General features: G+C 39.1%; 1 protein-coding gene across 1 annotated transcript; it reads right to left on the bottom strand.

Moving 5' to 3' along the window:
* Nucleotides 1-10065: 10065 nt before the first annotated feature.
* Nucleotides 10066-11112, bottom strand: K441DRAFT_710071 (uncharacterized protein; the record flags this gene model as incomplete). The annotated part of the gene is made up of 1 exon (XM_067653879.1): nt 10066-11112. A coding segment is annotated over one exon (757 nt), but the record flags the coding sequence as incomplete, so codon positions are not given.
* Nucleotides 11113-12703: the final 1591 nt, after the last annotated feature.

Raw genomic sequence — 12703 nt, 5'->3', positions numbered from 1 at the left:
TTTAAGAATTATTTTATAACGCTATTACCGCTTATAACTAACTAGGAGACTTGTACGCGTGCATAATCCTAATAAGTAAACCCACTTAGACGACCTACCTTAACTATACCATCGTCTATAACCGCTATACCCTCCTCTACTAGTTCTATAATGCTGTTTAAGGCTAATATACGCGCCGCTGCCGTAGAAGAGCGTAAAATTACTAAAGAGTAAAGGGAACAAGCCCGAGATAAAAGGGAGATTTAGAAGTATAAGGAAGAGCGCGAAGCCCGCCTAGCGGAGGAGGCTTACTAGTATAAATACTACCTAGCTCAAATGGCTTAATTATAGTTAGGCTTGGCCGCTTCGGCCTTATAGGCCACTATAATAGCTGCTATAGCTGATGTCCTTGGTGAGCCTCTCCCTCCTAGCGTAAAGTTGCTTAAACTTCGCCTTCTTAGCGTTATAAAAAGGGATTACCTAGACATTTTTAAGGGTACTTTTAATCTAGTAAACCTCGCCCGTTTTTGAGTCTATATTGCTTAAATTAAGATTACCAACAAGACATGGATTAAGAATGGTACTCTAGTTATAAGGAAGGCAAAGGTAGATAGGAAGCTATTTGTAGATAAAGGCGTCTGGTTTAAAGGTTTTACTAACTACATAGTTATTACTGGCACCCTCTGTATATGCCCGCTGGACCTTATCACTAGCATGCTTCTTTAGATAAACACAATTTATACCTTATTAACTTAGTATATCTGGGTAGGTTATATACTTGACTTAGCACTTAACTATTATACCTTTATAATAACTAATGGCCAACTAGAGCCCGCTAATTGGTAAATGCTAACCTAGTATACAGCGCCATACCTTATAATGTCTAGTGCTATCGGCTTCGCCGCCTTAAAGAGACCTAGGTTGGATACCTCCTATACCTCTAATACCTGCCGCAGGTTTAATAGCAGAGGCTATGATAATATAGCTTATAAATACCCGTATAAGTGCTTAAAGTGTAGTAAAGATTACACTATATTATCTAAAGCTTGCGCCTAGGAATAGTAAGGCGAACCTTACAAAGTAGGGTCTAGCCTAATAATAATACTAACTTTAATTATACGCCTAGGACCTAGGCCTAATACGTTACTATTATTCTCTACCTTTATAGAGGCGAAGGCTCTTTACCACTCTTTATCACCCCTAAGGATCTTAGCGTGGCACTCCCTTCTATTTAACTACCTGGGTAATCTATTAGCCACCTTAGTAGGCATCCTAACCTATGGCTGCAAGATAGGAGCCGAGTCTATCCTTACCCTAAGATCTTATAGGAACTATAACTCCTCTTAGGATAACGCCGACCTTATCTCTAAGAAGATAATATTAGACTTTAAAAAAGGATATATTAGAATCGTAATAGGGCCTATTATAGTCTTACCTCTTGGCCTAGTGCTAAAATCGGATGGTGGATACCGCCGAATTCACAATCTTTCCTTTCTACTAGCATCTTTAGTTAATGACGTAATCCTAGAAGAATATGGAGCACTAGTATATACTATAGTTACCGCTATTTAAGCCTACGTTATTTCTGCAGGTTGTGAATATCTGCTGCTTAAAAGAGATATTAAAGACGCGTTCCGTATAGTCCCCCTATCTTATAGGGCAAGAACATTAATGGGCTTCTCCTGGGAAGGTGTTACCTACTAGGAATGCTGCCTATCCTTCGGTTTTTAAACTGCGCCGCTTATATTCAACCTCTTTACGGAAGGTTTGTACTAGATACTCTATTTATAACTGCCTTATAAGGTAAAATACTACCTAGATAACTTTATTTTTATCCTTGCCAACCTAAACGACTTAGCGGCTGTTACTTAGACTTATATCTCTGTTACTAACTCCCTAGGTATCCCTCAAAATGGCTTTAAAGATATAGTAGGAACTGTTATTAAAGTTCTAGGATATACTATTAACACCGTACAAATGTAAACGCGATTGTTACCATAGAAACAATTATATACTATTAAGAAAGTCACTACCACACTCTAATACGGCTCATTATTGTTTCTTTAAGCCTAGTAGCTTGCGGGCTACCTTATATAGTGCGCCCACGTAATTAGACTTAGTTAATCTTACTCTAGATCCCTCTAAATCTTTATTACTGCTTAGCCGGAGACTTTGGTAAATAAGCATAAACCTAGGCAATTCAGCACTAAGTTGCGAAGTGACTTATATATCTAGCTTAACCTACTTACTATAAGTAATAGGGTATTGTTCTTTAACAACGTTAAGCGTACCTATATTTATCTCTTTACTAACGCCTTTACCCAATTTAGGTTTAGCGGCTTTTACTTTTTTAAGGAACTTAAACACAAGGATAACTAGTAGTAGTATATAGCCAACCTCCCTTAATCTTAGGCGTTTAGTATATTACCTAAGCCCAGTTAATAAGTAGACTATATTAATCCAAAAGAGATGCATGCTATTGCTTACGTATTTGATCTATAGTCTACCAACTAGCAGCATAGCGCGCTATCTATTTATACTAATAGCATGGTAGTTCACTAGGGCATTAAGAAGACCGTCGTCCGTGGCATAGTAAACGAATTACTCCGTAAGATTATGCTAGCTGCTATAGCTTACGATATTATAATATCTGTAAAGTGGATCCTAGGTGATTTAAATGGCTTGGCTAATATACTATCTTAATTCTAGGCCGCGGCTATCTATTAGTTCTGCCTATACTAGGCCCTTAATTTATTACTACTAAAGCTAATAAGTTTTTAATAGGTGCCGTAAACCTAACGGACTACTTATAACCGCCTATAAACTTTAAAGATAATATTAACGCGCCATCCAACCTCTACGCGCTTCTTCTTTAAAACGGCCTTACGCCAGTAACCCGTAGGAACTATTCCTTAGCAGTTAATAGCTAGGAGTTATACTGCGCACTTAAAGGAGTTTCCTCCTACCTAGCCAAGCCGCGTGAACTAGGCGAATGGATTGCCTACCGTGCGTTTGGTACCTCCTAGCCACAGATAGGTAGGCTTAAGGCCGAAACCTTATAAGCCTACATCTTCGCAATTCGCTCGCGCCACGTAGATTACGGCATCTTAATTACAGCATTTAAGGATCCTATAGTACACCGATTACTTGCCGGAGCAGCCGCTATCTCTCCCTTAGTAAAAAAGGACAAGCAACCCATTACTAGGGATATTCTAGCCCAGGTAGTGACACACGGCCTATTGCTACTGGATGTTAATACTAATGCCGCATTTACCCTCGCATTTGCCGGATTTTTACGGATAGGCGAGATCACGTATATTATAGTGGAGCTTAAGAACCGAACGACCTTCCTAGCAAAAAAGGTCACTTAACACGATATCACCTTTACGCCTAGTAGGATAACATTCTACCTTAAATAGAGCAAAGCTAATAAGTAATACTAGGGCGTTAACGTTGCTATCGCAGCGGTAGGCGGCCTATTATGCCTAGTTGCTGCTATAACAAAGCTGTTTAATAGGGACCCTTAACCCCTCAACTCTCCCTTATTTAGTCTTAATGGTAAACCCTTTGCCTCTTTAGGGGTTCGCAAGATCCTTTCCTCCCGTTTAATAGCTGCTAGGATTAACCTAAGTAGTTACTTAAACCACTCCTTCCACTGGGGCGCTGCCTAGTTTGCTAAAGATTTAGGGTGTTTACACTAGCAAATTTAGCAGCTAGGTCGGTGGTTATTAGAAGCCTTTCGCCTATATATTAGGACTAAGACCACTAACCTCCGTCGCCTTAACTCTTACTTTTAGCGTGGTGTACCGCTCTTAGCGTAAGGATTACTACGTAATAGGTTAAGATGTTAAGAGGGCCGCCAAGGCACTAGTGGTAAGCGAGCTAATAGCAATTTTCCATGCCGGGCATGGAAAATCCTGATTAGTTGGCTTATAACTTAGGGTCGGCAGAATATAGCAGAATGCGACAATGTGGCAGAATTTGGCAGAATGCGACAATGTGGCAGAATTTGGCAGAATGCGACAAGGTGGCAGAATTTGGCAGAATATGGCAGAATGCGGTAATGTCTTGTTGGGCGCAGGAGCTTCGCTTAGGGATATCTGGCCGCTTTAGGGCAAATCCTTAGCAGATTTAAGTGCTAGGAACTAGCAAAACTGCTAAGAACTAGCCCTAGAGCGACCTTATAGCCCTGCGCCTCCCAATTATACAAAAATTAAAATATCCCCTCACGTAACTGCGATAGATAGATACTAGCGTCTATATATTGCTTGGCAGCATCTACCTCAGCAACGCATAATGCTGAGACCTCCCGCAATATTCGCGAATATCGAACGCAGTCACTACGTGGCTAATTTGCTTTCCCCACCCGCCATCCCTTACACTTAGTATGCATTATATATAGATAGCGCTTTAAGGCAATTCTTTAGTAGGTGCTAGGAACTAGTAAAACCACTAAGAGCTAGCCTTAATGCGACCACTACAGTTAGATAGTCTTGCAGCCATAGGCTTGCGGTCAGGGATATCTGGCCGCTTTAGGGCAAATCCTTAGCAGATTTGAGTGCTAGGAACTAGCAAAACTGCTAAGAACTAGCCCTAGAGCGACCTTATAGCCCTGCGCCTCCCAATTATACAAAAATTAAAATATCCCCTTACGTGACTGCGATAGATAGATATTATTATTTTAGATAATTTAATATAATATAGCGATGGTTCTCTTCTACCTATTTACCTATTAACTTACCTACCTACCTGCATCGCCTACCTGTCTGCATTGCCTACCTATCTATATTACCTACCTATTTATATCGCCTACCTATTTGCATTTGCCTACCTGTCTATATCTGCCTACCTATTAGCATCTACCTACCTGTCTGCATCTACCTACCTATCTATATTTGCTTGCCTATCTGCATCTACTTACCTATCTGCATCTGCCTGCCTATCTATATCTACTTACCTGTCTGCATCTACCTACCTATCTATATCTACCTACCCGTCAGCATCTACCTGTTTGTGCCTACCTGTCTGTGCTACCTTAATTCGATTAATTAATTGAATCGTTTATAGTGTTCGCTGGCTAGTTATTGTCGTCTGGCTCTGGCGACAGTTATCTAGTTCTGGCGATAGTTGTCTGGTTCTGGCGACGGTTGTCTGGTTTTGGTAACGGTCGTCTGGCTCTGGTAATGGTTGTCTGGTTCTAGCGACGGTTGTCTGGTTCTAGCGACGGTTATCTAGTTCTGGCGACGGTTGTCTGGCTCTAGCGACGGTCGTCTGGTTTTAGCGACATTCGTCTAACTCTGGAGACGGTTGTCTGGTTCTGGCGACGGTCGTCTGGCTCTAGTGACGGTCGTCTGGCTCTGGCGACGGTCGTCTGGTTCTGGTAACGGTTGTCTGGTTCTGGCGACGGTCGTTTGGTTCTAGCGATAGTCGTCTAGCTCTAACGACGGTTGTTTGGTTCTAGCGACGGTCGTTCTGGCTCTGGCGACGGTCGTCTGGTTCTGGTAACGGTCGTCTGGTTCTGGTAACGGTCGTCTGGTTCTGGCGACGGTCGTCTGGTTTTAGCAATAGTCATCTAGTTCTAGCAACGGTCCTCTGCTGGCTGGCCGTTCTAGTGCCTCCCTAGGTAGGGAGGATGTAAGGAAGGAAGGAAGGGTAAAAAATAAGGGGGCTACATAGGCAGAGACACGTGTAGACGCTATCGGGAATATAGCGGGGACCCGATGCAGAGCTTCGTGTAGAGCCTCCGTACGCAGAGCTTCGCGGCAGAGCCTTGTGCCAGAGAGCCTCTGTACGTAGAGCTTCGTATAGAGCTCGTGTAGAGCTTCGCGCAGAGCCTCGTGCAGAGCTTCGTGTAGAGCCTCCGTACGCAGAGCTTCGCGCAGAGCCTCGTGCAGAGCTTCGTGCAGAGCTTCGTGCAGAGCTTCGTGCAGAGCCTCCGTACGCAGAGCCTCGCGCAGAGCCTCGTGCAGAGCCTCTGTACGTAGAGCTTCGTGCAGAGCTTCGTGCAGAGCCTCCGTACGCAGAGCCTCGCGCAGAGCTCTGCGCAGAGCCTCGTGCAGAGCCTCTACGTAGAGCTTCGTGCAGAGCTTCGTGCAGAGCTTCGTGCAGAGCTTCGTGCAGAGCTTCGTGCAGAGCTCTTCGTGCAGAGCTTCGTGCAGAGCCTCCGTACGCGTAGAGCTTCGTGCAGAGCTTCGTGCAGAGCTTCGTGCAGAGCTTCGTGCAGAGCTTCGTGCAGAGCTTCGTGCAGAGCTTCGTGCAGAGCCTCTGTACGTAGAGCTTCGTGTAGAGCTTCGTGTAGAGCTTCGTGTAGAGCTTCGTGTAGAGCTTCGTGTAGAGCTTCGTGTAGAGCTTCGTGTAGAGCCTTATGCAGAGCCTCTAAGTAATAAAACTGTGTAAAAATTTATTTGCGTAATTAGTATATAACTTTACCTTAATTGCATGTCAAGGAATATACAGTTAGCTTTTAAAGTTGTTAAATAGGTTAACTGCGTGTTAAGGAATATATAGTTAGCTATTAAGTAGGTCAACTGCGTGTTAAGGAATATATAGTTAGCTTTTAAAGTTGTTAAATAGGTCAACTGCGTGTTATTTGACTTTTGGATGTGTCAAATTGGTTAATTGCGTGTCAAGTTGGTTAATTGCGTGTCGAGTTGGTCAAATTGCATGTCAATTACGCGAAACGCGAAAACCAAAGTCTACTTGAATCTCATCCTGCGAATATTTTCCCGATGTTAGTAATATTAGGATTTCTCTAAATAAATAAGGAGTAGCTTAGGTTCGATCCTACTATTCTAACATTAGACGGTAAACGGTATATTAAAATTATACGCAACGGCTAGACTAAGCGTCTTATCCTTAATAATATTATTAAGCGGGCACGCTACGTTATAGGTTAGGCGATAACTTACTAGAAAGGATATTATAAAAGGGACACCTCTAAGAAACCCCTTATTATTAAAGACTTATAGTAGTACCTAGAGCGCGAGGAAGAAGGCAAACTGCTATATAAGATATTAAAGAAGGGAGTAGTTAACGTAGCCAGGTACTATTACTATAAGACTATTTATATAGGTGGATAAAATAATAATATCTTTAATATCCGTAAGGGGCTAGATATTACTAAAGCAACAAACTATAAGCTAGAGGGCTTAATAATACTTTTAAGACTGGTTAGAGTACAAGGTAGTATAAGAAAAGGTTAAAGTTCTAGTAGAAAGAGGTCTTCTAGTTATAGCGCCCTATTACTACCCAGTAAGCGCCTATATTTAACCTCTCTAACTAAGCGCCCTATTAAGTAGAATCGCGTATATTAATATATTATTACTAGTAACTATAGAAAGCCTCTTTATAAGGTAAGCTCTTGGGCTATAATACTTACTGCACTAAAGGGTAGCATTAAAGGATATAAGTCTTTATATATATAGGCCGGTGTTATCTAATATAATATTTTAATAGGCAACCTTATAATAAACAAGGAAGATAATAATCCTTCTTAGCTGGCATTCTTAATTGACTTTAATCTCGCGATAAAAGAGAAGCGAGAAGGACCTTTAGGAGTATAGGATAAGACCGGTATAAGAGCGTTTATAGCTATAGGAGTGCTTCTAGGCGAGAAACACTCCTTTAGGCATAATCTGGAGTTGTTTTTTTAGGTGCTTTTCTAGATATACGTACACTATAATAGGCCGGGTAAAGATATTAGTCTAACTAAATTTAAGCGTTAGAACTATAAGAATACTACTAAGTTAGCTAAGTTAAAATTGGGGCTAGTAAATAGGAAAGGGCATTTTCTTAACTATATAGCTAAGGCATTTACACCTTATTACTAGCCGCTAGTCCCATAGGTTAATAAGCTATAAAAGGTGGTTTTCCTAATAGACAGGAGATAGGAGAAGAAAGATAGGGGGCTTTATTCCTAGATAAAAGAGATTCTTTAGTAAGTATAGAAGGATTTAAAGATACTAGCAGAGTAAATAGAGTAATATTTTATTACCCTATGCTCTTCTACCGCACAAGTTAAAGGTTTGTAGAGATTTGGGCGGCTTAGGCTAGGTAGTAGCCTTAGTTAAAACGTATATAAAATAGTATAGGATAGGCTAAATAAACTTAGGAAAGCGGATAACCCAATCTTCCGCTAGATCATTAGGTCCCTATACCTTACTATCCCGTATAGGCTTTATATTTCTACAAAATATATAATTTATTCCCTAGCCTATTAGAAGCCGCCTTATGCCGCCTAAATAGAGGCCGTAGGAGAATTAATCCCTTACTCTAGCTAATCCCCTAGAGTATATAGCTTGGCCAGTGTTATTAAAAGCTCTATTAGTGCCCGCTAAGGTACTAAAACCTCGGCTAGTGTTAATATTTTAACTCCGACACAGCTTTACTTAGCATATAATTAAACTCTTATCGCATTACGTTTAGAGTCGATAACGCAATTATATTTCAATTATAACGTCATTACAGCCGTTTATAAGCTTTAATTAAATACTTCCTACTATCCAACACAATTTTAAAAGAGCTCGGTAATGATATGGATAAGGTAAGTTTTAGGAGGTTATATTAAGGTTATATTAAGGTTTTATTAAGGATCTAATATAGCTATAAAGCCTAGAGAACCAGCAATCTAAAGTAGGAGAGGTATTTATTAATATTCTATCCCCATTATTATTATAATCTAACCTAACTATATTAGTTGCCGCCGAATCCCTTTTAGCCTCTAGAGAACAACTGCGATAACTTCTATGTAAGCAGCGTAGGTATATATTTAGGTTATATTTATAATCTAATATAGAATAGATACCACTTAATAGTCCAAACACGCAATTTTGTAATGAGGTAAAGTGACTTTTAGTGATTATAAGAAGGATCTAATTAGGATATAGACTAAGAATTTTCTGCAAAATAGGAAGGTGAATACTTTTACTAGGATGGAGGTTGCAAAAGATATAAGTTATATTTTAGACAAAACCACGTTATATCTATAATCTAACCTTAATAGATTATTGATAAAGTCCTTAGCAGCCCTAGCGGCTCTATATAAGATCCAGACGCCACTATAATGGCTATATATAGCACTTCGGCGAATAGGGCAGCAGCTTCTAGGCCATATTCTAATCTAGACTTAGATAGTAGTAAGGGCGAGGGTTCTGGCACTTATGATGCTGCTCTGTAGCTAAATACTATAAAGAGGCGCATTTCTAGTGCCCCCGCTTAATATATTAAGGTATAGTACCTTAGACTTAACAAGCGCCCAAGGTAGATTCCGTTCTTTTATATTAAGGTAATATCTAGTATATATTTAGCTTATATCTAAGATATAACTTAAATATAGCCCCGCGGCGAACATTTTCTCGTCCATATTCTGCTAGAGGAGATTTTCTATAAATAGGATTATATTATTAGGAAGACTGTGAGTTATAAGTGCTATATATCTTTATTATATCCTAGATCTAATTATAATAGGATCCAAATACTAAGCATACTGTTTGCGCTTGGGAAAAAAAAATCGTAAATAGTTATAGAGGATTGATTAAGTATATTAAGTCGGATTTTCTAGTAAGATCCTAGATATATCTACATTATAACCTCCTTCTAACCTTAAAATAAAGAAAGGTGGAGGCTATATAATTAGGAGTGTAAAGCCTAGAGGTTGAAAAGAACTAGAATTAGATAATTTGGATAGTATGTTTATCTATATATCTATATTATATCCTAAATCTAACTTATCTTAGCGGCTTAGAAGACACTTTATAGAGCTATTTATACGAAGGAGGAACTGTAGGTTATATGACCTATTAGTAAAGCAGTGAGAAGGCTAGAATATATTGCTAATATATTTTAGCCCCCCTAGCTAAAAATATACCCTTAATAGCTAAAGGTCGTGGAAAACGCAAAGCAACTTTAGCAGATCTAGGTATATTATTATTTATAATCTTATTATATTATAGATCTAACTAGATTATATAAAGGAGCTAGTTAAGTAGATATATATTATATTCCGTTTTAGAATTCTATTAACCTCTTTTTTTTTTTTTTTTTTTTTTATATCCATTGTATTATACTACGTACAATACTGTGCATGCAGCCTTGGGCTATGGCGCTATAGTTCTATATACATAAATCCTTTCTAGGCAGCTTAATATGTACTAGTAGCTATGTCCTAGTAGTTTATAAACCCCTAAATTAGGAGTTTATAGTTTCCTAGTAAAATACTAAGATACTACAACTACTAGGGAATGAGAAAATGGTAAGAAAAACTATAAGAAATCCTAACCCCTGTCCCTGTCCTTTTGCAATTTATTTCTNTCCTTTTGCTCTCTAATATCGTTTTAAGAGCCTAGTAGGAGTTACCCCCTTTTAGAATCCTATCTGTTTTATTCTTCCATAGAGTCTTCTTCGCGTACTAGTTTAGCAGCTTTAAGAGTCTCGCAGTCTTTACTATTAGCAAAGTGTTTTTCTTTACAATTAATGCAAAGAGGGGTGNTATGCTGGCAAGGCCTGCCTNTTATTATACAGGTAGAACAGGAATGGTCTTTAGATAAATGTGCAGCTGCACAGTATCTGCAGGCCCTAGTAGAGCACCTGTCTCCTATATGGCCAAATTTTTGGCAGTTCGTACACTGTGTAGTAGGAGAGACTTCGAGGTATTTTACTACCTTAGTAGCTGTACCTGCAATTGATATCTCTTTTTGCTTAAGGATTTCTTGTCTTTTTTCTTCGTTCTCTATAGTAAAAACTATAGAGCCAAATCTGGTCTGTGGATCGTGTCTTTTTACACTAGATGAGATCCATCTAGGTAGTCCTTGTANCCTTATAGGATTAAAGGTCTCAATTTCTTCTTTTAGAAGCTTAGAGCCTCCTCCTAGGAAAGGTAGGGTAGGAACCCCATGGGCTATAATTTGAACCCATGGTTCTAGTTTTTGTTCTCTTTGAAAGGTAAAGCAGTTATGCCAGATTTCCTTNTATTTAACTAGGAAATCCGCATTATACTCTTCCGTAGTCGTAAGGAGGATATTTTGTTTTCCCTTAGTTCTAGCTATAGATGCTAAAACAGGTTTTTCTACTTGCAGTTTTGATGCAAATAGTTGATTGACTTTATTTCGTATAGAGAAGGTATCTAGAGGTTGGTCCTTTTAGTCTGTAATTAAGACTAGCTTTTTTTCTTGTAGCTGCTTTTTCTTACTTCTAGTAGAAGTAGAAGGAGTAGGAAATAGTAGTGACGAGGAGGGTAGAGAGGACGAAGTAGGGAGGTCCTTCTTTAGCCTCTCTGCGTAGGTTTCTTTAGTAGGGGCTACCTCCTTACGGAGAGCTCTTACTTCTTCGACTAGTCCTTTTAGGACATCTTTTGTCTTTTCTTTTTCTTTTCCTTTTATAAAGGGGTTTTCTCCTGCTAGGATACTCCTTGTATAGTCCTCTAGCTATTTAACTTGTTCTTTTTCTTCTTCTTTTTCTAGCCCTTTATATGCCTAGGTTAGGCTTTCTAGAGCTTTTTATAGGTGTTGTTCTAGAGAAAGGGGAGGAAAAGGTATAGGTGTACTAGGTGTGCCATCCGTAGTAGTCATTGGTTTCTTTTTTACAGGTTTTTGGTTTTCTTTTTCAGGAGAAGTTTAAGGATGTTCTCTTTTCTCTCCCTTCTTAGATAAGCTGGGAGGAGAAAGAAAAGAAGATGAAAATAGAAATCTATTATCATTTCTTTCTATAGGGGTTTCGCCTATAGACTCGTTGTCGTCACTTGTCTCTATAGGAGGTTTCTTTTTAGGCCTAGTAGGCCTTGGCATCTTGTAGGGGGAGTTTTCTAGTTTTTACTATCCTTGTACCCTTTTTCCTTACTAATCCTACTAGAGGATTTCTGGGGAGATTAGGTTTAAAGGTAGTAGTAATACTAGACCCCTGGTATTGGTGGTGGTGGTAGTAGTAGTAGTTTTGGTGTTCCTGTCCGTGCCTCGCTTACAAGCTAGGACCACCCCTAAGAAGAATTTTCTATTGGGGGAAAGGGGGTAAAACGACAATTAAATCCACCTATAGCTTGCTAAGCAGTAGGAATTGGGTCTTGAAAGTTGGAAAATCGATTGTTTTTGGTGGTAAGATGGGTATGCGTAAGTTTTGAAGTGCGGCGCTACCTTTTGGTAAGGTTGCATGTGTGGTAAAAGGTTCTATTAACCTCTAAGAGTAAGGTAAGTTTAGGTAGTTATAATTACTATATAACTATAATCTAACTTTAATATAGCCTAATCGCGTCGCGATATTTAAGGTTATTAGCAAACCTAAGAATTAGAAATGTTCTTTATATAGGACCAGTAATAAGAGTAAGTTTACTAGTTATATTTCTGTTATATCTTAGATCTAATGTAAATAGTATACTTATCTAACTGGGGTATATATATCTGGTTTAATAAGGTATACTTATAGTTTTTAATTATATTATTAATATATCTATAATCTAATTATAAATAGAACTTCGTTTTACCTAATATAATACTGCCGGAGGTTATAGATGACTTTAATAACAGGGAGTCGTTTAATACTAAGGAGGACTACGCCGTATAGGTTAAATAGGTTAAGGCGTTTATGCATCTTAGATACATGCTAGTTATATCCTAGTTATATTATGGACACTATAAAGTATTATACATAGGCTATAGAATATTGCGCGGAGTATAGGCATAGCGCGGAGAATTTGGGTTAGGCTTTCTCTTAGACATTATAATATTACTCTATTTAG

The sequence above is a fragment of the Cenococcum geophilum genome, assembly GCF_001692895.1.
Source record: "Cenococcum geophilum 1.58 unplaced genomic scaffold K441scaffold_1, whole genome shotgun sequence".
Taxonomy (NCBI): domain Eukaryota; kingdom Fungi; phylum Ascomycota; class Dothideomycetes; order Gloniales; family Gloniaceae; genus Cenococcum; species Cenococcum geophilum.
The sequence above is the reverse complement of the archived record's forward strand: the minus strand, read 5'-3'. Positions and strand labels throughout refer to the sequence as shown.